Source organism: Sturnira hondurensis, unplaced genomic scaffold, assembly GCF_014824575.4.
Source record: "Sturnira hondurensis isolate 20B ecotype Veracruz unplaced genomic scaffold, ASM1482457v3 Scaffold0006413, whole genome shotgun sequence".
NCBI classification, from domain to species: domain Eukaryota; kingdom Metazoa; phylum Chordata; class Mammalia; order Chiroptera; family Phyllostomidae; genus Sturnira; species Sturnira hondurensis.
Window position 1 is genome coordinate 24,476,093 of NW_028079044.1, and position 26,265 is coordinate 24,502,357.

Here is a 26,265-nt window from a genome sequence, read left to right on the forward strand (position 1 = left end):
CCTATTTCTGTTATTATAGTATGGAGAAATAGCATTTGTTATGCCAGAGAAAAATAAGTTTCGAGAAACAAATGAGGGGGATGTATCTGTGGATCAACATATTATTTCATCTTACTGTAGGAATTATTGAACTCCCGATAGTGACTCTTCGCCGCAGGAGGTTTTAGTTCCCAGGGAGTCCTCTAAAGGCAGGCCCAGGAAGGCCCCCAAATGTGTGAAATAAGAAGGTGGAAAATAGGGGTTAACTGGCAAGTTCACCCCACCTAATAACATTCAGATCATAAAATATTTAAAAACACTGAACTGGCCTAACAAAATCAAAACACAGCTGCAGGCGAATCTGGCACACATATGCTGGCTTGGCTTGCTGGCTCTCGGGTTAAGCAAAGAGATTATAAAAATCATCAAAGGCTTGGAGATGCTACTTTTTTAAAAACTATGTGGTTTCATTTTTGGTGGCATGAACTGACTCTCTGCTATGCAAGATGAGGTAAGATACTCTTGCAATTCTCCTACTTGCACGATTCCCCATTTCACTTTTCATCGCTCGTTACTATATTTTATGTCGCCAGACTATAAACCATCACATTGTGTCCTGTAATTGTAACACTCCTCGTTACTTAGTCTTTGAAAACGGACCCAGTGCTCATTTCCAAGTCTTTTACCACTCCTAAATTCTCCGTCTTCATTCATTTCTTTGGCTGGATTTCGATGCCAATTTTTTTTTCATATTTTGTATCTCTTATACCCTAGATTCTAAATACTATGTTCCCTGCATTGTTTCATATTTGAGAAAGCCTCTTTGCTGACTTTCTAATCAAATAATCACTTGTCTGGGTCGCACTTTCTCATCCTCAGGAATTTGTAAATGTTGCTGCACCGCTTTCTGCCTTTGAATATTGCTGAGAAGTCTAAGGCAAGCCTAATTTTCTTCCTTAGAGATGACTTATTTTTTCTTCATGAACAGTTAAAGATTTCTTATCTTTGAATGCCAACAACTGAACCAAAGTATGTCTCCATGTTTACTGTGCTATGTCCACTTTTTCTAGCATGCAACATGCCCTTATACAGAAGGATTCAGTTGGTCAGTTTCAGGGAAAGTTTCTTTTATTGCATATTCAAATATGTTTCCTATTCCACTTATTGTCTGTATCGGATGATCTCTGTCCTCTGTATTGATTGCTTCCTATGTATTTTAATCTCTTTGTCCATTTTCTCTGCATTCACTAATTATTCTAAGCATTTCCTCCTTGCCATTAATTTTATTTTCAACCATTGTCTGCCCTGTTCCTTGCTCTTCCTAAATTATTTATTAGATCTACAATGGTGCTCTTTGGGGTTTCAATTAGTTTGCTTAGCTCTGAAATGTCCCTCTTCATTTCATTCTGTTGTTTTATTATCTCAGTTTTGAGCCTTAGTTTTACAGACTAATAGTATCATAAAGTTATTTCACACTTTAAAGCACTCTCAGGGGATCTCGTTTATTTGGAGAAGGTATATTTTTATTATTTTTAAATTCATTTTCCCCCTTAAAACACAGTTTATGCCATGTTCTGTGCTTTCTTTTTTCCCCTGCTCATTCTTCTTTTCCTCCTTCTTCTTTCTGCTCTAATGTGTTTACTTACTTGCTGTGCCATTTCTTTTCACTGTTCGATAACTAGCTCTATCCTGATTTCTCATTTGGTCTGATACAATGCTTCTGCTTCATTTAGAACCGATCTGCCTCCCTTATTTGGAGCTGATTTAATGTCTTGGAATTGCTTTCAATCCACTTATATCTAACCTGAGGTCATGAGGGCAGGTTTTGAGGGGAGACCCTCACTAGGTCTAGAGGAGCTTCTGATTTCTTCTTTGAAGTCCAGTGAAATGCCCCACACCGGTGCCCCCCACCCCACCCCACCCCACCCAGCTACGGTATGTCCCTCTCATTCATCCCACTCCCCACAGGGACCTGGAAGATCACTGTGTCAGGGCCCCACAGGGGTGAGCAGGACTGGCTACACCTGAGGCATTTTCCTTGACTTTTATTCGGGCTACCTCCTCCCTCCAAACTGCTTGTGTCCAAATTGGAAGACATTAATGAAAATTATCAGAGTTCTCAATACGATCCCCGCAGAGTAGGTGTGAGAAAAGGAACTACAGCGAAACTGCTGTCACTCATGCTGGCCATCCCTTTTGAAAGTTTATGATATAAAGTCATTCTCTCCTTTAGTTGGATGCTGTTCACGAACTGTAGCCCTTTTATTTTTTTTACTACTAGAGTTCACTTTGCTAGATTTGGAGAAAGACACTTTAATCTGGCTTTATATAGCCATTTGTACTCAGGAATCTCTTTACTCTTCCTATCCTCAAATCTTATTAACTTATAATAATGTATGAATTGAAGAGCTACAGAAATATTGCAGCTACATGATTTGTTAAACAGTAAAAATTACTGCCAGACTTTCTACTGCTTTTGGATAGTTAAACATTCTTTAAAACTGCTATCGTGTGGCAGTTAACGGGCATAGATTTTTAGACCCCAAAGCCTGGAACCCCACAGACCTGAGTTCAAAATCTTGGCTCAACCACTCACCAGGTATAGGATACTGAACAAGCTACTTACTCCCTGCAAGGCCTGTTTCTTCATCTATAAAAAGGGGATGATAATAATATCCATATCTAAGTTGGATTAAATAAAATAAGGTACATGAAGTGCTTACCACAGTGCTGGGCACAGAACCCGCTGACTTTGTAGGTTCTGTGTGAAGCTTCCCCTTCCTGTGGTACAGATCCTGCAACAGGAATTTCTAGAATTAAAAGGAACCTAAAAGATTGTCTTAGCCAAACCTCTAATATTACAGAAGATGAACTAAGATCATGAGAAATTGTATCATCAATAATATTATACCAAACAAATAATAATATTATACCTACTTTAGAAGACCCTGATACCAGGATTAACCTCTTCCTTGGTCAACAAATATGAATGTTTTGATCATGGGGAAGGTGTATTTCCCATCGTAAATTATTAACTAGGTATCTAATTGACTAAAGACACAAGAAAATCACTTCAGCAGGACCTGTGACAACAAATTAGGACCTCTGAATCCAGGCACAATGCATTTTCCATTGATTGATAGCTACTCTTGAATTATTAAAGAAATTATCTTTAATCCCGTGAAATCTAATAAAAATATTAATATGTAGAGAAATGTCATTGGGGCTTTTAATGTGTTTAGGCTGGACAGAGACATATCTATCCATAAGCTATAAGGTCTCTCATAGTGATACACTAAGCTCATCCAAGTCTTGCTCCTGTACATACTGACTGTAGTACAACAGTTTTAACCCAAATTCAAAATCCATCATAATACATTTATTTAAAGGTCATAGCTTTGAAAATGCAGTGGTGTAAATAGATGAAAAACATCGTGAGTCCTCAGAGGAAAAGTATGTGATATATACTTTTGAACCCCAGTGACCTGGACCACCCTAAAAATACGCGCTGCTTCCAATCCAGATACTCCAAGCCTAGAAGCAGCCAGAGTAGGAGCAGCCTTGGAGAATGTGTCCCACTGGGTGGAACTTGGCTGCCACTCCTATTTTTCTGGTGCAGTCACCAAGTGCTCACCTTTGTGCAACACAACACCTTGGCCCTGCCCTCCTTAGCTTAAGACCCTCGAAACAGCCCCAGCCCCCCTCATAGCTAAGTGTGACCATTTGACTAAGTGCTCGCCAATAAAATGTGAACAACGACACATGCAATTTCTTGGCTGTGCCACTTGAATGGAAGATGTCTTTTCATTCTGCTTCTTCTCTCATCTTGGTGCCTGGGACATGGACATGGTGACAAGCAATCTAGGACTAAGAAGGTGAGGTTAATATTTTAGAGACATTGGTGCAACTGTAGGATGGAAGGAGCCAACAGCATATCAATATTGTGTGAACAATGAATCAGATTGTTAAATGAGAAAATTCTGTATTACTCAAACCTCTGTAAATCTTTGTTAAGGCAGCTTAGTCTGTATTCTAATTAAAACCTCTGACAATCTCTATTTTAATTGCATTACATTTAGAATTTATGCTTTGGGTTACTAATTGCTACTTCATTGTCACTAGTTGTTATAGAATACTTAAGTCAAGGAGCAATAATACATTCAAAGAATTATACGCATTTTTGTACTAAGGGGGATGATAAATTAACTAGAATTGATGGGTATTAGAAATCATGCCATAGTTTAAGACAGGCATTTTACTGGCTATTCCTAAAAATCCAAATACAGTGAACAAAACTTATTCTCAAGGTTATGCACAATGCTATCTACTCATACGGAATATTAAAACAGTATGTTAGGGGAAATGTGTCTGAACACTGAACTTGGTTCTTTTTGGAGCAAGTAGGACAAAAGGCAGGAGAAGGTATTCCAATTATTCACACAAAAATTGAATAATCCTGTTGCTAATCTTCTTAGCAGATGTAAACAAATTACTCTCAGTCTATATTTAACAACCTTTTGAGTTTCATTTTTAAAGTGCACTAAGAATAGTTTGTTCAGAAAAGATCATGGACATGTTCAAAAATTTAATTTACATGTAAACTGAGATTGTTGTAGCTACAAGAAATTTCCACTCACAAATATCTAAGCTAGAGAACTAAGTGAGAAAGTTTTGAGTCATTTGCCCTAGAATTATAAAATAAAAAGGAAGCAGTCAGGGAGAGAGAAATAATCTTGAAATAAAGACGAGTAGTGTCAAGAAGTTTTATTTTGTTGTGATACTCGGTCTCACCATAACTGCTCTTTCTGCTGTGGCTACTACAAATAAAAGACATTAATGGTAGAAGTATATTATTAGAAGAGGAGAAGAAATGTGTACGTGTAGTCTCTCTAATTCTCTGTGATACACCCAAATTTGGAGAGCGTGCTAATTCAGAAAACAGAAGCTCTAAATGCGGCTAAAAGAGAAAGAAACCACATGACCTCCAGTAAGTGTCAGTGAGCGTCTGGGAGAAGCTCTGAACTCCTTCAGTTTCACAAACTACGAATAAGTCCTCTTGGCATTTCATTTCAAAATGAGGATTCGAAGTAATGAGTTAACTCCTCTCAACCACTCTGTTTTCACTAATGAGATAGTGGTCACCCCATTACTCAGCCAAAGAATAGCAGTCATCTATGATTCTCCCCTCCTCATTATCCCAACCTTCTTACTGTCACCCGTTGTCCCCTTTCCACTTCATTTCCACCACCACTGGGTTTAGGCGTGTGGTACCTCACATCTCACACCACTGAAACAGTCTCCCTTCCACCCCAGTACCCAATCATCAGACGCGTCAATTCACTACTTGAACAAATATCTGTATTAATAGGCACGGCATTAAGTGACTAGGGGGTGCCACAGCACACACCTTAGACACCCTTCCTCCTCCTGTGGAACTATGTTCTTACAAGGGATGCCAACCAGTCAAGTGTATAATATTCTTGTCCTCAAGAGACTCTGGAGAACAATCCTATCTCATCCCGTGTTATGACCTTAATTATGTGCCCTCCAAAACTCATATATTAAAGCCTTAACCCGCAATGTGACTGCCTGTGGAGAGTTGGCTTTCGAAGAGGTAACGGAGGTTATATGAGGTCACAGGGTGGGACCTAATCTGATAGGACAGGTGTCCCTATAAGAAGATGAAGAGCCCTGGCTGGTGTAGCTCAGTGGATTGAGCACGGGCCTGCGAACCAGAGGATCGAGGTTCGATTCCCGGCCAGGGCACATGCCTGGGTTGCAGGCCACTTCCCAGCAGAGGACAGACAAGAGGCAGCCATACATTGATATTTCTCTCCCTCTCTCCTTCCCTTCCCCTCTAAAGATAAATAAATAAATAAATAAGAAGATGAAGAGACACAAGACCCCTCTCTCTCTGCATGTGCAGAGATGAAGGGCCACCGGAGGACACAGGAGAAGGTGACCTACAAGCCAAAGGGAGCACCCTCAGGAGAAGCCAACCCTGCCGACACCGTGATCATAGACTCCCAGTCACCAGAGCTGTGAGAAAATGAAGTTCTGGTATTTAAGCCTCCCTGTCTGTAGTATTCTGTTCCAGCAGCCTTGGATCACTAAGACCTCCTGCTACTCTGGTTTCCACCAGACAAGTACTCTTCTCTAATACCAGCCCTCAGTGCCAGGGAAGTAAAACTCTCCGAAGACACACACTTCTTTCTCCTCCAAACTTTAGCTCATGGTACTCATCATCACCAGGATACCCAATATTTCTGTTGTTTTTTTTAAATTGTTGCTCAAGTACAGTTGTCTCCATTCCCCTCCCCGACTCCCCCCACACACACACACATGCACCTCCCACCCTCAATCCTTCCCCCTTTGGCTTTGTCCGTGGGTCCTTTATACATGTTCCTTGATGACACTTCCCCTTCTTTCCCCCATTACCCCCTCCCCAGCCCCGCTGGTTACTGCCAGTTTATTCTTTATTTCCATGTCTCTGATTATATTTTGCTGCTTCTTTGTTTTGTTGATTAGGTTCCACTTATAGGTGAGATCATATGGTATTTGTCTTTCACCACCTGGCTTATTTCACTCAGCATAAACACTCTCCATTATTTCTTACAGTGTAACTATAGGCAAAGTTTATTCATCTCTCTTTTAGATCTTGCTGCCTGTGATAGACGTCTATTTGGAATAGGAGGCTATAGCTGAAGCATAATGGGGATTTTCTTATTCTAATTGCAAACAAAGTACACATAGGGACCCAAATAATCTCTTTGGAACAGGAATCAGAAATTTCAAGTAATTGTCTGCTTGGTGAACTTGCATCTGCCCCACACTTTCACATACATTTCCTGATTCATTTGATTTCATTTGATGCTCACAGGAGAAGAGTAGGAAGCTGGTAATTGTCCTGGCCAAGACTAAATACTTGAAAAATTACTTTAAAGTAATTGTACAGTTTTTTTGTCTTTATTTTTGTACTAAAACAATCAAAGTTCTCACATATAATCATAAAATGGCTCATCAGGATTAAAGGTCACAACATAGGCAAAAATAATTTCTCCAAATAGTAACCATACCTCATACTTGCAATTCACTTGCACCTTATTCTAAGCAGAGAGGGAGAGAGAGAAGGAGTGAGAGAGGGAGAGAGAGAACCCACTGAGTTCAAAGAATTCATCAAATTTAGGACACATTAGATGTAGCAAGGCCACACTGGAGTAATAAATTTATTGTGCTAACTGCTAACATGGTTATTTTTAGATTATATCATCACTCCCTTTGTCAGCTTTTGAGTATCTGAGGTTGCTAATTTACATGAACCCTTTGGGCTTTCCCAGCGAGGACACCTGCTTCTTTCTTTTGTGCTCAGCCCCAGAACCGCTACTCGTTTTTAGGAATGTAAGGTCACACACAAATGAGTTTTGAGGTACTCTTTTTTTTTCTCTCTTCCAGAAGAGCTCTTACCACCTTCTAAAGATGTTTGTCTGTGAGTAATAAGGTTGCACAGGTTCAGAAATAGATCTTAAGCCTTAACCAGAATCTTAGAAGCAACTGGTGATATTAATAATAAATGACATGGATTGGCATATCTCAAATTTTAGTGGTGGCACTATTCAGCAAAATGGACCTCAATGAAAAATGACACTGAAATAAATATTACAACTCTTTGGAAACATTTCCCTGGGAGTCATTTTAAGTTTAAATTATACTAGCTCATATGTAGGGTCCTGCACAAATAACACACCCCTTTTTATTGCAAAGCCATACGCATGTAATTCTGTAACATAACAATATCACACTCAACCATACCATGTGACATTTTAGATGACATGTTCAAATTAAAGCTATAAATTATTACACACATATTATTACCTTACCAACCACACTCAAGTAAGCCTTACTTCTCCCAGACCTTGTACATCCCCCTCAGCAAATGATTATCCTCTTGGGAGAAATTTATCTATGCGTCAATAATAAGCTTCTTCCCAATTTTAAAAAGACTAATGCAAACTTATTTCAGAAAGAAGGAAGAAAAAAACCTTTCAGGAGACAGGAGTTGGCCTTTCTGAACAGACAGATTCCTTTGGTGACCCTGCTGCTCAGGTGTGAAGCTGAGTGTGTAACACACAGAATAGTTCCCAGTGCTTCAGCTTTACCTGGTACAGACAACGAATGGTGGTGTGTAATTCAGAGTTCGCGTCCCACTGGCACCATTAGTCATTGTTAGGATTTAAAATGTCACCAGTCCTCAACAGCTTCTCCGGGCACACAGGCACAGCTGCGCCGTTCTATTTCTGTGATTTGGGAGGGTGTTTATGAGATGTGCTGCACGGCCACTCTGTATGTAACATTTCAACACAGAAGAAGAAACCTTATCTTATTCTGACTTAAAAGATAATATATTTTTATATACAGTATTCCAACAATTCAGAAGAGTATATAGAGAAAAAGCACCCTCCCCCCCCCAAATTCTAGTTCCTATATATGGCTATTTGTAAACTGGTATAAAGATTTGGAGACATACCTTTCCAGGTGTCTCTCTATCCCTGTACATGCCTAGGCACATTCTAAAATTTCAATGAACTAACACTAAGCATGTTATTCTGTAACCTGATTTTTTCACTTACCAGTGGGGCTTTCCTTGTCAGTGAATAATTGGTATACCTATATATAAACATTCTTTAATGGCTGCATAGTATTTCTATTCTTGTATATGTCACAATGTACTCAAACAATTGCCTCTTTAGGTTGCTCCAGTTGTTTTGAGGGAATAAACTATATTATGATGGTGATATGATTTCACTTTCGTGTGTTTGTCCAATTATTTCTTTTGGACATTTCCCTTGTAATGGACTTTGCTGGCTCAAAAACTATTAATCATTTGAGCTTTTGATTTAAAAAAAAAATCTGTATTGCCAAATGCCTTCACAAAGTTGTGTGCCCAGCCCGGTATGAGAATGTCCCCTCCCCCACAGCCTTGCAACACTGAGTTTTGCCGATTCTTTCCACCTTGGGCAACACAAGAGGTGCATTAGTTCTGTGATTGTGTGACAAACTTCCACAGACTGAGCAATTTAACATGCATTTGTTATCTCGCAGTTTCTGTGGCTCAGGAGTCTAGACACAGCTTAACCGAGTCCTCTAAGGTCACAAGGCTACAATCAAAGCATGAGCCAGGGGTTGGGTCTCATCTGAAGGTTCCACTGAGGAAGGATTTGCTTCCCAGCTCACTCATACGGTTGTTGGCAGGATTCGGTTCCTCTTGGATTGTTGGACTGAAGGCTGCATTCTCAGCTGACTGATGGCCAGAGGTCGCCCTCAGTTTCTCCCCACATGTGCCTCTCCGACATGGCGACTGGCTTTGTCAAAGCCTTTAAGGGAGAAAGTCTGCTAAGCCAGATGGAAGTCAGAACCTTCTGTAATCTGATCATAAAAATGACATTCTCTCAATGTTAAGGTCCCACCTTTCCTAGTGGCAAATTACTTAAGGGGATGAGATTACACAAATCTGCAAATACCAAAGGCAGGAATCAGTGGGCCATCTTGGAAGGGTTGCATCACTTCCACATGCAAATCACGTCCATCCTCTCCAAAGGCCCTGGAGAGTTTCGTCACGTTATAGCATCTGATCAACGTCCAGAATCTCATCATCTAAATCAGGTGCACGTTCAGATGAAGCTCCTTAGATGTGCAGGCATAGCTCATTTTATGATGCTTCAGTTTAGTGTGCTTCTCAGGGGCCGTGATTTTTACAAATTGAAGGCAAGATGTTCCACCAGCAGCAAAAATATTATGACTCATTTTATTGCTATGCGAGCTTTAGTGCAGTGGTGTGGGACTCAACCTACAATATCTCCAGGGTGTGCCTATAGTTTTATTAAATGTATCTCCTGGAGAACAATTCCTTGCAATTGCGGGCAACTGTGAAACTAGAGAGACAAGTTTTCTTTCTCCTAGACACCCAACATACGATGGCATGACAGGCAAAGGAAAACAGTGACAGACACTCCCATTTAAATGGGAGATACAAAGTTGGCATCAGTGATCACAGCAGTTCTGAAACACAGCTCAGCAAACACTGAAAGCTCTCATTAGGTTTTGAGGTCTAGGAATCATTCTCTGCGAGTCTTGATTTCACCCTGTGGACTCCTGGTTCCACATTCTCAATCTCCCTTCCTTTCTCAGGAAAGGTAATGCAAGTGTGCTGCTAAGTTTTGTCAACCTGCCTCCTGCCAGTAAAATTTTGGAGTTCCAACAGCTTCTTTTTATTTTGTACTCTCTCTATCCCTTTCAGGTCAGGCCAGCAGTGTTTGTGGTGGTGTAGTAGTTCTCAAACACTTTGGGAGCCTTCGGTGAGTTTCACTGGGGTTCATTCTGTTGAACAAAGGCCCTATCCAAAAATCTCTTCTGGGTAAGAACTTCTCTACCTTGGGCCCTTGCTGATTTTGCTGGGGGAATGCCCTTGAACTCCCTAGAAAACCTGCACTTTAATGGAGACACAGCTCCTTGAGGCACATCTCTAATGTCTCTCAAGTCTCTTTTGTGTGTCTCAATATTCTGATCCTTTGATCTTTCTGAGGCTTTAACAAAAGGCTGTGTAGCCACAGTCTCCTGTTTTTCTCTAGGCCGCTGCTCTAGTCAGTGCTTGGAAATTATTCTTGGTTTTAGCATCTTTTCTTATCTGGAGAGACAGAATTTTCAAAATCATCAAGGCATGGCTTATTTTACTGATAGCTTTTCTTGCTCTCCTCTTGCATTTTAGCATAAATATGAAGAAGAAACTCACCTTTGCTTGGAAATTTACATAACTATATGTCTAGGTTCATCACTTACATGTTCTGCTTTCCACGTAATTGCAGGAAGCATTGGCTTTCTTCCACTACATAACAAAGATATCTCTTCCTCCAGTTTCCAAAAACATGAGACTCCTTTCACTATAAGCCCTACTGGAAGTGTCTTTAAAATCCATACTTCTACTCACAGTCTGTTCGAGGCAATTTGGGCTTTATCATTCTCCTCCAAATTCTTCCAGCCTTTGGGCACTGCTTGGTTTCAAAGCCACTCCCACATTTTTAGGTATTTATTATAGAAGTACCCCACTACCATGTATCAAAATCTCAAAACTAGCTTTTTATTGCTACATAACGATATTACCACAAATTGAACAGCTTAAAACAACACACATTGCCATCTCACAGTTTTTGAGCGTCAGGAATATGGACATTGCTTAACTGGCTGCCCTGCCTTGGGGTCCCTCCGAAGGTGCTAGCCAGGACTGGGGCCTCACCTGATGCTCAGCCAAGGAGGGATCTGTCCCAAAACTCCTGTGACTGTTGCCAGCATGCGGTTCTTTCTGGGTTGTCAGACTGAGGGTCTTGCTTTCTTACTGGCTGTTAGTCCGAGGCCACCCTTGGTTTCATGCCACATGGGCCTGTCCTCATGCTCGCTTACTTTACCGAAACCAGCAAGAGAGAGAAACAGTGTATTAGCAAGGGGGAGACTACAATCTTATGTCCTATAAGCACAGAAGTGATATCACGTCACCTTTTATTCTATTCTATTACTTAGAAGCAAGTCACAGGTCTCTCCCATGCTCGAAAGTAGGGATTACGCAAGGGTATAATACTAGAAGCCAGGATAACTGGGAAGCATCTGAGAGTCTTTCCTCCACAAAATGCTGATGCCTTCAATTGGGGATATATCTTTGGGTGCACTATGTGCGAACAGCACTTGGCTTTTTACTCACATCATCAGCATTAATACCAACTATTCTTTCAAATATCTTGTGAACATCTAGCATGTGCTAGGTACACAGTATAGTTCAATCATGAGCAAAACCACACAACTTTCTGTTCTCATGGAAATACAGTCAGAAGGAGAGAGAAAATGATTACATGAATAAATGTGAAATCCCATTTTGCTATGAAAATGTGTAAACATGAGGAAGTGATCAGATCTAGCGGTTGATCACAGCCTCCGGGAGAAAATGACATTATGGATGAGATATGAAGACCAAGCAGGAGTTAAGCAGGAAAAGCAAGTCAATGAATCCCATGTCCTGAGAAGAGCAAGTGCAGGGGGCTTGTAAGCGTGGAAGCACCGAAGGGCTGAGAAGTGAAAAGTGTGATCAAAGCGAGAAAAACCAAGGGGCACCTCCCACTCTCACTTCTCCTCTGGACTCTACACTCATGTATCTACATCTGCTTGTTTGATAGATTCATCTCAATATTTTGGCCTTCTCAAAATTAATATGTATAATGAATGCCAAGTTACTAATCTTGGCTCCCCAAACCTATCTTCCCCAGTGTTCCGCATTTCAGGGAATGGCACCGCCATCTGTCCAATTGGAAATGAGAAACCTAGGAGTCGTGGCTGACGACTCCCTTTTCTTTGGTCCCTCACCAAAACCTTAAGGACTTCATTGCGAGTTACAGAAGTGTGCTCACCATACTGTAGATATAATATACCATATTCTTCCCTGTTCCAAGCCTTCAATTTTGCTGGTCCCCATGCTAAAAAAGTTCCTCTCCACCCTCTCCCTTTTCTACGCATCCTTCAAGAGTTAACTTAAATATATTGCACTTAAAGTGTTCCGCTGCCTTTACACAGAAATAATCTCTCCTGCCTCAATGATATTAAACATTTTGTAAACACCTCATTATCCCTGTAACAGGTTGGGTTCTCTGGGAAGCTGACTTTTATTTTATTTTATTTTTTAATTGTATTTTATTGACTATGCTATTACAGTTGTCCCAATTTTTTACCCTTTGCCCATTACATAACAACAGCACCTCCACCCAGCACCCCCTACACCCTCAGGCAACCCTCACACCGTTGTTTATGTCCATGGGTTGTGTGTGTGTGTGTGTGTGTGTGTGTGTGTGTGTGTGTGTGAGTAGGTTCTTCTGCTACTCCATTTCTGGTCCTGTAATTGACATCCCCATGGCTACTCTGTAAGGACCCATTTGTACTCATTAATCCCCTCAGGAAGCTAACTTTTAGATAGATACAAGAAACCATAACAGGAATCTAAACAACAAAACGAACAAGCAAGCAAAATGTAACCAAAGACACTGAAATGCAGAGCATGCTGACGGGGTCCAGAGGGGAGAGGGGAGAGAATCACAGGGGAAAAGGGGAGGGACTCACATGAACAAGTATAAAGGACACATGGATAATAACTAAGGTGGGGGGCGGAGATGTGAGGAAGGTGGGGAGCACTGGGGGGGGGCAGGGCTGGGAATACAGGAAAGAAAACTGTACTTGAACAAGAGTTAAATAAAAAAATATACATATTTAAAAAAAAAAAAGAAACCAGTGCCAGTGGAAGGAGGAGAAAGTAGGACTAGGCAGAGGGAGAACTGAGCTGAGATTTGGTACCAACAGCCTTCAGCCAAACCCAGGGAGTGCTTTGGAGCTGGGATGGTCTTTTAAACTTATCCCAAGTTGGGGCAAGAAGGCCAGGACTTTGTACCCTCCTCCACCCAAGACTGATGAGTCACTGGATGTGGGCTGTCCCTGGAAGGAGATATGAGCTTGACTAAGGAAGTTTTCCCCAGACATCTGATACTTAAGGGATGTCTGCTGGTAATACTCTCAGAGTTGGGGAAGAAGTCCTTCACGACGGAAGGGGGAATCTGGGACTTTCAGGGCAGCATCCAGCACACCCCCCACGCTCAAATCAATTACTGTAGCGATGTTCTCGTGTAGCAAGGCTATTTAGAAAGGGTCCATTGTCCTCACTAGGTTCTGAGAATTTTTTGAGGACAAATAACATACATTTAAAGGAAAAAGTTGGGATTTAATTAAAGTCCAGTGGAATAAAATGGTTGAATAAATGACCCAAGGAGACTGTTTAACCAAACACACAAGAACCTAATTGACAAAACAGTGTCAATTTCTTTCTTTATACCCGTATTTGTTGATGACTTTTTTACTACCACTTTTCTAAAGGGCTTTTTAGATATTTTTTCCTAATTGCCACATGAAATTTAATGCCAAAGATGTACTGCCTATCTGTGCATGTAGTGTATTATATACTGTATAAGTTAAAAAAGGTTTTTTTTCCCCTAAGCAGCAATGTTTCACCCCTGTGAAAGCAATATTGCTCCACGGAGAATATGTGATTTACACTAATCAATATAGCTGCTAAGGGAATCAGAGTACTTTTAAGTCAGCTCAACCCATTCTCTTTTCTGTAGTTAAGTCTACACGAGATGCCACATTACAAGATGGGTGTGGTATGCTGACCATGAAATCAGAGCAAAGCAATAAATGACCTCAAGGGGTGCCTAGTGAGCTAACATGGCCCCATATATTTCACTCACTCTAAGAGTACAGCAACCCAACAAGTCAGGAGAACCTGTTTTTTCATCTAGCTTCTATGCAAACTGTTGCTTATGTCATTTAATTTTTGTCACTTAAATTTAATTACAAGGTATTTCAGGCATACAAAAAAATAGAGATAATATAAGGAGCACTCTTGTACCTATCACCTAGTGTAAGAGATAAAACATTACAGATACATTTTAGCCCTTTGTATACCTCATCGCAATCCCGTATCTCTCCTGCTTTCCCTAGCCATAACCACTATCCTGAATTGGATGTTCATTATTTGTATGCATGCTTTTACATTTTTAACTACAAACTTGGTTAAACTTTATGTACATGGTATTAGGATGTATATCCTAAATATCTTTCAGATGTGTTTATTGTTGCCTGGCATTCCACTGAATGAACACACCACAACTTTCACTTGTGTTATCATATTCAGGCTTCCCTGCTTCCCCAGGCCCTTACCCTCATGCTCCAACCGGCTTTTGTTTCTACACAGGTCCAGGCCCCTACCCTCATGCTCCAACCGGTTTTTGTTTCTACACAGGTCCTTAACACATCTTCTGATCTTTAAAGAGATTTGGGAATATCCTGTCCTTTTCAACAACATGCTTATAAATTATTTCTCAGTTTAGGATACTTCTGCAGATAATTTCATTATTTACCAATGCTAACTAGATTTATTCTGAGGTTTTTCCTTTCCAGACCATATCCCAAATACTTGGCACCCTTCACCGTAGTTTGCCGTAAAATCACCCTCCTAGGTATATAACCCTATAACCCAGGAGTTTATAATGGCAGTAGTCTATATTTTGAAGACTCAGGTCAACATTTTAGATTTTATTTATTTACTTTTAGACAGAGGGATAGGAGGGACAAAGAAAGGGAGAGAAATATCAATGTGCACAAACCCCCACTAGGGACCTGGCCTGAAAGCCAGGCATGTGCCCCGACTGGGAATCGAACCAGCGACTCTTTGGTTCATAGGCCAGCATTCAATCCACTGAGCCACACTAGCCAGAGCAACATTTTTCTTTCATCAGCCCTCAAGATAGCTACTTGAATGGGCACTTCCTACACTATTATGGACTGAACGTTCATTGTTCCTCCACCAATAAAAAATTCCTATGTTGAAGCCTTGACTCCTAATGTGAAAGTATTTGGAGATAGGGCCTTTACGGCAGTAATTAAGTCACAGGGTAGGGCCCTTATCTGATAGGATTAGTGTCCTTTCTCGAAGATGTGAGGGCACGGAAAGAAGGTAACCATCTGCAAGGCAGGAACAGAGCCCTTATCAGAACCCGACCTTGCTGGTACCTTGATCTTGGACCTCTAACTGCCAAAACTGTGAGGAAAAAATGTTTTGTTGTTTAAGCTATAGTCTATGATATTTTGTTATGCCGTCCTGAGCAGACGAATTTACGTCCGATTCCCAAGAACTGAACACACAGTACACTGAAAAAGAAAAGCAACCAAGGAATCAAGAGTGGTGGAAAGGCTGGGTTGTCCTCTGGATTCAGCCACTCTAGGGTATGACACTGAACCCTTTTGAACCTTCATTTTCCTTATCTGTGAAGTGAAAGGCTTTAAGTAGAACTTCCTCGGGTCCCTTAAAACTTCCAAATTTAAAGGCTTAAATTGCCTATTGTGGGCTAAGGCTCGGGCCATGACAGGACCCAGGATTCCATCCTCAAGAAGTAATTAATGGATGGTCTCAAAGACTTAATTACAACTATGTTCATGATAGAACTGCATTTAATGGCAAAAAAAAAAAAGCAAACAAAAACCTGTAAATGATCTGACTATCCAACAATAAAGGAGGTCAATTATATTAGAACCAGACAATAGAACAAGGGAATGTAAAACACTCATTAACAGTGAGGATATCATGTTGAGAAACCTTGTTTTATACAATCATACATTGGCAAAAACTCTTAGATAATCCCATCAGTGAGAATAGAACATCACAGTCTTGTAAGGATCAGAGCCATATGGGTCACTCTTTAAAAACTTTATTTAAACTGCTTTATTGGGGTGGAGTTGACAAAAATTAAACTACAATATTTAAAGTACACAACTTGATAGTTTTGACACATGTGGTACATACCCATAAAACCATGATAACAATGAAAACTCTGTGACTCCTCCAAGTTTGCTGGTACCCCTTAGTAATCCCTCCCTCCCACTTCTCCTTGCTCCTCCCTGCCCCCACTAAGCAGCCACTGATTTGCTTTCTGTTACTAATTTGCACTTTATACTTTTATATAAGTGGAATAATATACTATGTACTCTTTTTTGCCTGGTTTCTTTCACCCAGCATAATTATGGTAAGATTCATCTGTGCTGTTGCATGTGTTCAAACTTCATTCCTTTTGATTTCAGAGTGGTATTCCAGTCTGAGTCACTTTGACTCTTAGAAAAACCAGTCTTTAATTACAATCCTGGTGCTTCGGGTAAGACATTCCAGAAACATTTCACATTTGTAGACTTTCAGAAGATTCCTTTGATGTGAGCCCTAAGAAGGAATTTATCTGCTGAGATGGACTCTCCATGATCACCCGAGGACTGATATTTTATAAATATCAGCCTGGCAGCCATTTGCACGCAGTTGCTTCTCATGTACTCTAAATACCAGGAAGAATCTGATTGAACTCCTGGCTTCCTACACTATGTACACGAGCTGAGTCTACTATTGTAGTGAATTCCTGGTTTTATCTTTCCACCAATGGAATAAGACCTGCCTAACCCCATCCAATCAGAACTACTTGACTTAGACCTGTAGGAAGTATACAAACTGGATATCTCAATTATGTCGAATGGATCTAACTGGGAACCTGGCCTGGAACTTTCACTATATAAAAGGCAACCTCACCTTTCTGTTCCTGGAACACAATTTAGGTTGCTTTCTGAATTCGTGTTTTCTGGGCTGCAGCCCCTTTTGATCAAATAAATGTTTTTTATTCTTTAGTATGGCCTTAAATTAATATTGGTTTACACACTTCACTTTGCTGTTTCCACATAATTAGTATTCTGTGTCTACTCAGGCCCAGGCCTGATGTTAACTCCTTTGCTTTGCTTTGCATTTTTCAAAACATTGCTGCATTTAAATTTTACCTAATTTCATTTTGCCGCAAGTTAATAAATCCAACTTTGTGGGACTTACAGATGTGCTCCTATGAGCTTTATCAGATGGACTTTATCAACTGACACAAATGTTCATGACCATGTTAAATGTAAAACAGTAAATAGTGAATGCTTGTATTTTTGTTTTTAAAATACAATTATGTGGAAAGATGACTATAAAGTTATACATACAAATGATTATATAATCATTGTAACCATATTTATCACCAAATACAGTAAACATACGTTTTATTTTTAAGAGTAAAGGACAGTCATGGGAAAAAAGTGATCATGATTATACATAATCAATAATTGGCTAGGCTTCTAAAAGAACAGGCAAACCCTGGTATTATTGTACAATAGCTTAATTCATAGATCCACCCTCATGGAAACAAAACATAAAAGTAGGATTATAAATCTAATATAAATACAAATAGAATTTGGAACCTTTTAGAGTTAAAGCAGATTCCAATGACATCTTCTAAGTTTTGGGCCTTGTAATTTTCACTGTCTTTAAGTCTGTACAAACCTTAACAGAACTTTATTTTCACTATTTAAGTGATAATGCTAATGAAATTTTAAAACCCTAGGTAGTCCCAAACATCATCTTTGCAATTAAAATCTGAAAAGGTAATTCATTTCCTCCTAATAGTCAACACAACCTGTAAAAATGGAAGTTTTTACAACTGCTTTTCTGGTCTTTTATAAAAGCTTAAAGTGCACCCTGGCTAGTGTAGCTCTCTGGTCTTTTATAAAAGCTCAAAGTGCACCCTGGCTAGTGTGGCTCAGCAGATTGAGAACAAGCTGTGGGCCAAAAGCACATGCCTGGGTTACAGGCCAGGTCCCCAGTGAGGGCCATGTGAAAGGCAACCATACATTGATGTTTCTCTCCATCTCGTTCTCCTTCCCTTTCCCTCTCTCTAAAAATAAATAAAATCCTTTAAAAAAAAGCTTAAAGTGCAACGAGGAAGCTACTTCTACATATAAACACAATCTAATGGGATTCACTTATTTCTTATTAAAGCTACAAATTAATAGGAAAATAGTGCCACCCACAAACTTTTGAATTCGGGGGAGTAACAACAAGAGCAATACTGAATGAGCAAAAACGACGCAAAGGCGCCCTGGTCAGACGGGCCAATGGTAGGCACGCAGTTTGTTGGCCCTGAAGAGGCCAACAAAATACCTATTTTGTGAATTAACCCTGGGTGGTAGAAGAGTGCCTGCCAGCCTCACACTCAGCTAAGCTCACTTTGGATGAATCTAGCCGACCAGTGACTCAGGGAAAATAGGCACTTTCGCTTCACCACTCCCAGACTTAGAATGAAGAACACCTACCCCTACTTGGGAGACTTTGACCTAGACCCTGTGACCCCGTTCCTCACTCCTCCCCCTCCCCCACCCGCTCCCCGGCTTCCAAGGGAGCCCCTCCCCAGGACTCATTCAAAACGCCATGTCTCCTAGCTCCCAGCCACCAGCCCTCCCGCGGAGGAGTCTCCCAGTTAACTCTTCATAGTTCTGGCTCAGAGTCACCGGTCCCCAGACCTGGCTCCTCCACCTACCCCGAAAGAGTCACGGGCAACCCCACCAGCCGCGCCCTTATCCCAGCTGCTACCACCCCGCCCGGCCGCGCCCACGTCACACCACGCCCCGCCTCCCACGTGACCCAAGGCCCTAGCCTGTCGTCCCCGCGCGGCGTGGATCGCGCCCGGAGCCGCCATTGTTCCGCCGAGGGAGGACAACCGGGCTTGGCACTGGCGCCGAGACGCCGCTTAGCGGCCGCCACTGGAGACACTCCATCCCGCCGCCCCCCCCTCCTCCTGGCGGTGGCGGAGTGAGGTCGAGAGGGGGGACTGGGAGCCCCCTCTCCTCCTGGCGGCCGCGGGGACCGATCCCTGGCTTCGGCGCGAGGGGCGGCCGCGATGCGCTCGGCCTGAGGCAGTCGGCCCGGCCCTTCCTGGCTGCCCCCGACTCTTCCACGGCGTCTCTGCGCCCCAGCGTCATCCTGGGAGTCCCTCTGACGGGAGGGAAGATGGCTGCACGGAGCTGGCAGGACGAGCTGGCCCAGCAGGCCGAGGAGGGCTCGGCCCGACTGCAAGAAATGCTTTCGGTCGGCCTAGGCTTTCTGCGCACGGAGCTGGGCCTCGACCTGGGGCTGGAGCCGAAGCGGTACCCGGGCTGGGTGATCCTGGTGGGCACGGTCGCGCTCGGGCTGCTGCTGCTCTTCCTGCTGGGCTACGGCTGGGCCGCAGCTTGCGCCGGCGCTCGCAAGAAGCGGAGGAGCCCACCCCGCAAGCGGGAGGAGGCGGCGGCCGCGCCGGCCTCGGCCGCTGAGGACCTAGTCCTGCAGAAGAATCTCCGGAGCGAGGACCAGAAGAAGAAGAACCGCAAGAAATTGCCCGAGAAGCCCAAAGTAAGTAGGGGAGGAGCGGCCGTAGAGTGCAGTAGAGTAGGGGCGAGGGGCCCCGTCGAGCGAGGGCGAGGCCGAGCCCCAGCCGCTCCAGCCGAGATAGGAAAGGAAAAGACTGAAATTAGACGAGAGCCGGGACGCAGGTTTCCCCGACGGAAGGGGCGATCGGGGGACACGTTATTTGGGGGGAATGGTGGAAACTCGGGAAGTGTTGGACGGGTGGGTAAGACAGTTTCGAGGAAGGAAGTTGGACGGTCTGGGGTGTGTTTAAATAAAAGAGCCCAGAGGTCAAGCCATTTTCGAGAACGTTAACCGCCAGAAGAACGTACCAACTCTCCTTGAGGCCTGCCGGGTAGGCTGCGTGTGTAATGGGACCTTAAGGTTGTGTTGGGAAGTTCTGGAAAGACTGCGCTTGGAAGACAGATGCCTAGTTCAAGTCACATTGAGACCGTGGCCACCGAACGAAATGCCGTGACCTAAAAAACTCTGGGGCTTACAGAGGATTAAAGGTACCAAGATCTAGACACGCTTCCATTTTAGTAGGAACTGTTAAAGGGAAATGGTTCCCCACCCTTATTCCTGTGAAGGTGGCCAATGGAGGCCGCAGGAAAGAGGGACTCGGTTGTCTGGTGGTAGACTTAGCATGGCTCTAGGAGACAGCTAAGGCAGTTCAGCAGACTGGTGTGGGAGGTTTAGAAATAGAGTAAAAGGGGATGACAGGGCAGAATGGTGCAGGCTGACCTGGTCCAGGTTCGGTTTGCCTGACCACGTGTGGGAATGCAGAGCATCGCATCTGCTTTATTACGCCTCGTGTTTTATTTCTGCTTTCTTTATTGCCATTTCTCCGTGGTTCTTATGTTATAGCTTTCATAGTTTTATTTATTTAAAAAGTACTTTACAATTGAGCAATAGCGTATGAAGGGTGTGCAGAGCTAGAATCAGTTCCTAATCTCTGTTTTTTTACAATATATCCACTGAATTACGATCTTCACCTTTTCAGCGCAATAAAGCAAATGTAACCGATGCCTTTACTATGCGAAATTTACTGTGGTGTTTGGTGGGCAATGGGAGGTATACACTGAGGTTTTAGAGGCAATCGTGGAGACTAGTGTAGGAGACAGACTCATAGCTAGGTCTAATATTGCATAAACTGATAGTTGCCGTGTAAGTGTGAGCAGTGTTGATGAGATTTGGAGGGTGTGAGACTAATTCCATCAGAAGAATTTAGGAAAGTTGTTAGAGGAGGTGCGATTTGAATTCAAACTGTAGTAGTGAGAGTATTGTTGCTAACAGTACAAAGAAAAAGGCTGTGTTAGAGACTTGACAGGTCACAGTTAGTGTGTTGTTAGGCCTGGGTACGTATTTACGTTTTGAGTGTGGATTAAGAGGATGTAAGCTACATACAAAACCTAGAAAGGGGTACAACTTTGTCAATATGAATACTACCTTTACTTAATAGAAGAGAAAATAGTACTGATTTGGGGCGTATGTAACTGTATTTAAATGTGTAGAGAGCATCAAGGATTACCAGTAATATTATGGTGAAAATAGGGAACCTGGCCCCAAGATGAGGAAAGGCAATCTTGAAAAAACCACGTGTATCAGTAAGCCTAATCCCTGTATGGATGAAGCGGATTGTGACATTTTCAAAGCCCTCCTTGAGATGTCTAAAATTTTAGATAGGCTAGACTCCAGTGGAGAGACAGGTGCCCCAAGAGCCCGTCTCAAGTGCATTATAACTCAGATGACTCATCCCAGTGAATAAACAGATCTTCTCTTAGCTATGGGGAGTAGAGAATGGGAAGAAAACCCAAATGGTTGAATGTGAATTGGGTGAGAAAATCTTTGCCTACCTAATAGTAAAAATGTGTCGCAGTTTATGAACGTTTACAAAATTGTGGCTTTTAAGCCTTTTTGACTGAAGCCTACAATAAGAAATATGTTTGCATTACATTACCCCCATACACATATCTCACTATTGTTCATTTGTCTTTTATGATAGGTGTGACCCACGAAATTGGTTTCACCTGTGATTATGAGGCATGAGCCACAGTTAGGAAAACATGACTTTATAGGGCTAAAAAGTATAAACTGCCCCCCCTTTTTTAGTACTCATATTCTTTGCACCAAGCTAAGTATTTACTTGGAAAAAAGCAGGATACTGCTTGCAGAATCTTGTAAAAACAAATACAGTATTCATATTTTCACTGAGAAGGGAATACAAAAGTAAAAGCTCAGTTTCTCCCCAGGGAGCTTTTTACTTCCGTTGTGGAAAAAGATATACTCATCAGTGCAACCCCATTGTGGGCCCACGTGACTGTGAAAGACACAATCCCAGAATTTGACTTTGAAAGTGGGTAGAAGCACGTTAGTTGGTGAGGCTGAAGAGACAGCAAAAGCCTGACTCTGTTAGCCTGGCAGAGATGGGGAACTCTAAACTTGAGTAAGGCATTTAACCTTGCTGTGTTTAGCTTATCTTGTTTATAAATTGAAGATCTTAGTTGAGTTAAAACACTGCAGGATTCCTCAAAGTGTTACCCCTGACTTCTCGCAGTAGAGTTGCTTTGAATGCTTGTTAAAATTTGTAGATTCCTGAACCCCTCCACAGATCTTATAAATTCAGAACCTCTAAATTGGGCCCAAGGAATCTGCATTTTTAACAGGCTTCATTGGTAAATCCTTGCCTATTAGTCTGAAAATCACTCACTGGAATAGGGCCACAAGAACTGTATAGTGTAGGAGAGAGTTCTAAGTACAGTCATGTTTTGTTTTTTTTTAAGATTTTATTTATTTATTTATCTTTAGAGGGGAAGGAGAGAGGGAGAGAAACCTCAATGTATGGTTGCCTTTCATGCGTCCCCTGCTGGGAACTGGCCTGCAACCCAGGCATGTGCCCTGACTGGGAATTGAACCACGATCCTCTGATTCACGGGCCTGTGCTCAATCCACTGAGCTACACCAGCCAGGGCTAAGTACAGTCACGTTTAATCTTACCCATCTCTTCATTACATCATTCTGTATGCATTTTAGGATACATTTATTCAAGTGGATTCAGTAATGTAAACTATAGTTTTATTTTCTTTTCCATTATTTTTAGTTTTCTCTTAAATCGTTCCAAATTTCACAACATAGATTTTCGAATTTGCTTCTAGTAGCTTGTTTTTATTTTTAGAGTTGGTGGTATTTAGCTTTTCAAATCTATTCATAAGTGTTCTTTGATATTTTTATATTTGATTGGCTTTTATCTTCTAATAATATCTTGCTATAGGTCTTTTTTTAGGCCATGAATTGTAGTATGTTCCCTTATTAAAAGTGAAGGGAGTGGCACTTTTCACTGTGCATAGTTCTTGGCACATTTGGAAGTCATTGTTATCTCACATGCATTTTCCACGACAGCTAGTTCAGTGTATTATTATTGTTTTAACTATGAAATTCTTTTTTTGGTTACAGTGTTTTCATTACTATTTAACCCTCTTATACTCCCTCTTTCCTGAAGTCATCACACTGTTTGCTGTCCATGTCCATGAGTCCTTTTTCCTCGATCCCTCCCCCTAGCCTCCCACCCCCACCCCTACCTGCACCCAGTAGCTGTCAGCCTGGTCTCTATCTATGAGTCTGTCTCTGTTTTGCATGTTAGTTCAGTTTGTTCATTAGATTCCACATATAAGTGAAATCATATGGTAGTTGTCTTTCTCAGACTGTTTTATTTCATTTAGCATAATGTTCTCTAGGTCCACCCATGCTGTCGCAAAGGGAAAATTTTCTTCTTTTTTTAAAGATTTAATAAATTGATTAATTAATTAATTATTTTTAGAGAGAGGGGATGGGAGGGAGAAATAGAAGGAGAGAAACCTTGATGTGTGAAAGATACAGCAATTGGTTGCCTCTCTTACGCTCTCAACCAGGGACCTGGCCAACAACCCAGGCATGTGCCCTGACTGGGAATTGAATTGGCAACCCTTCAGTTCACAGGCTGGCACTCAATCCACTGAGCCACACCAGCAAGAGCTAAAATTTTCTTTTTATGGCTGAGTGGTATTCCATTGTATCAATATCCCATAGTGGTTTTATCCACTCATCTACTAATGGACATTTGAATGTATTAAACAGGCATTCAGTAAAAAATTTTCACTTGACTTAATCTGTGCAATGATTTAGATGGATGTGAGATCTCAAATAACTGGTCTTTAACTATTGTTGCTTTGGATTTCAACTTGGAAGCATGTAGCCAGGATCAACTTCAAAGAGAATTCATTTTAGTAAACAATTATTTTTCTATTAATATAGGAATTTTAATAAAGATTTGGCATAATGCAGTTCTTAGTGTCTCTAAGCTCAGTGAATGAAAGAGTAGTATTTTTGTCTCGTTTGCTGCTGTATAACCTTTCACAGTGCTTGGCACTCAATAAATAATTATTGAATGCATTATACATATGCATAGTAAGATGTCCCGCCCAAATAGTTCTACAACTTATTCCTATTCTTCGTGCCTTGTGAGCCACCTTTTTATTTTTACATTGGAAGATGGCTGTGTTTGCTTCATCTGGCTAAAATTCTGCAAGGTTCATTTTTCTACAGCCAGTAGGTCATTCTAATAATATTCAGTGTTTTCTGTAGTCAGTGCTTCTTTTCTAGTTGCACTATTGCTGCCCTACATTTGGGCTCTAGTACATTTTGCTTAGATTATCCTAATGGCATCCTACCTGGTTTTCCTGCTTCCAGCTTCTCTTTGTTGCCAATCTTTTGTACCCACTCATGTCAGTTAAAATTTTTGAAGCCCAACTGTAATCAGGTGACTTTCCTGTGTTCACATCTTATCAGTAGTATCCCCATCACTTTTTGAATAAAACCTAACCTATGACATGGCACTCAGGCTTATTCGTGATCTGACCTCAACTTAGGCTTATCTCTAACTATATACCCTGCGGCATTACCGTTAGCTAGACTGTGTATTTCTTTATTCATATTATTTTTTATTAAAAAGTCCTTCTCTTTATATCTCTACACATTTCTACCAATCCTTCAATGAGACACAACTACAGTGCTACCTCTACTATAAAGCCTTCCCTAGCTCCCCAGAGTTGCTCTTTTTATATGTGCATTTTATATGTTTTATGAGAGCTAAAACAGAAGGCAGAGTGTTGCCTGGCAGCATGCCTGTATGGTGACTCAGATTTTTTTTTGAAGCTCTGTGCTTGTCCACAAATGATCAGGAAAGCGCCTCTTGTATTGATTCAGAAGTTAGGAATAAATTTTAGTGAGTAGGCGACCTGGCCAACATGGAATTCCCAAATAATGGGGATCAGCTGTATATTAGTCTGTATTTGTAACTGGACTATCCCTCTCATCTTCAAACCTCATGTCCAGGTGGGTACTTGATATCTCCAACTGGAAATCTGACACTTGTCTCCCTATTATCTCTCTGACATTATATCGTATACAAGTAGCCCTGAGCACCCCTGATGCAGTTATTTGGATCCCTGAAAAGAGTTGAGTTTTTGGCTGGCTGTTTAGAAGGCTCAAGGATCTTTTTTTACCACTGAAGGAAATACCTCAGGATATGTAGCAAGATTTTGCAAATTTGAATTGTAGACCATATTTGTAAGATGGTTCTTTCAGTTATTAAGAGTTAATTCAGAATTTGAGGTTGAATTGTAAAATGTTAGTAAATTACTGTGACCAGATCTGTCATTTATGTGTATGTTTAGTTTATGTAATTGATATGTATACATTTGGCATACAAAAAACAGCTTGTGCTTTCAAATAAGTAACAAATCGTTTTATCTTGAATTTGTATCAGAACTCTTTACAACTAAAACCAAGAAACTGACCAAGACTAGGTCTTGTCTGTTAAGAGATAATGCATGTAAAGCATCTTGCAAGGCTCTTAGCACATGGCAAATACTTGGAAATGATTCGTTATGTTCATGTTATTTGATAGTCTAATCTATCAGCTAAAGATGATGCCTCTTGACTTTCTTGAGAGAAGGGGCCAGGGAGCAGAGTACACGTTGTGTCTTGCATGTGCTGAGGTGCTGTTCTCTCCACATCTTTTCCTTTGCTAGGTTCTAAGCTTCTTGAGGGCAGGGATTGTGCCTCACTGTCTTTATTTCGAGGGTTCTACGTATTCCTGTATTGTGTTCACGCACCGGATATTAGTTGAATGTTCATTCAGTTGATACTGAATTGATATCAAGTGAATATTATGTAATTTTTTTAGAAAATGATGAAACTGCAAGCAGTCTTTTAAAAAGAAAGATGACATAGATACCTCAAGAGCAAGTGTGGACTATTTCTAGCCTCTGAGAGGCTATATTTACTTATCATTTGTATTCTGTTAATTTCCCAAATGAATTTGCTTGGAGGATTGGGCCTGAAAGATACACATACTGTTTTTGTCCCTGTTGACCATCAGGGCT

The 26,265-nt window shown here is 41.4% G+C and overlaps 1 protein-coding gene and 1 long non-coding RNA gene across 3 annotated transcripts in view; both read left to right on the top strand.

Moving 5' to 3' along the window:
* Positions 1-5,905: 5,905 nt before the first annotated feature.
* Positions 5,906-17,277, top strand: LOC118988539 (uncharacterized). The gene is made up of 2 exons (XR_005066798.1): positions 5,906-6,020; positions 16,696-17,277. It is a non-coding gene; the product is annotated as an uncharacterized LOC118988539 (long non-coding RNA).
* A 2,173-nt stretch (positions 17,278-19,450) lies between these two features.
* Positions 19,451-26,265, top strand: part of MTDH (metadherin) — a 58,247-nt gene continuing 51,432 nt past the window's right edge. For both annotated transcript variants that reach the window (XM_037048244.1, XM_037048245.1), the window contains exon 1: positions 19,451-19,849. In XM_037048244.1, coding sequence (XP_036904139.1) covers positions 19,469-19,849 — 381 coding nt within the window. In that variant the 5' untranslated portion in view covers positions 19,451-19,468. The remainder of the gene's footprint in view (positions 19,850-26,265) is intronic.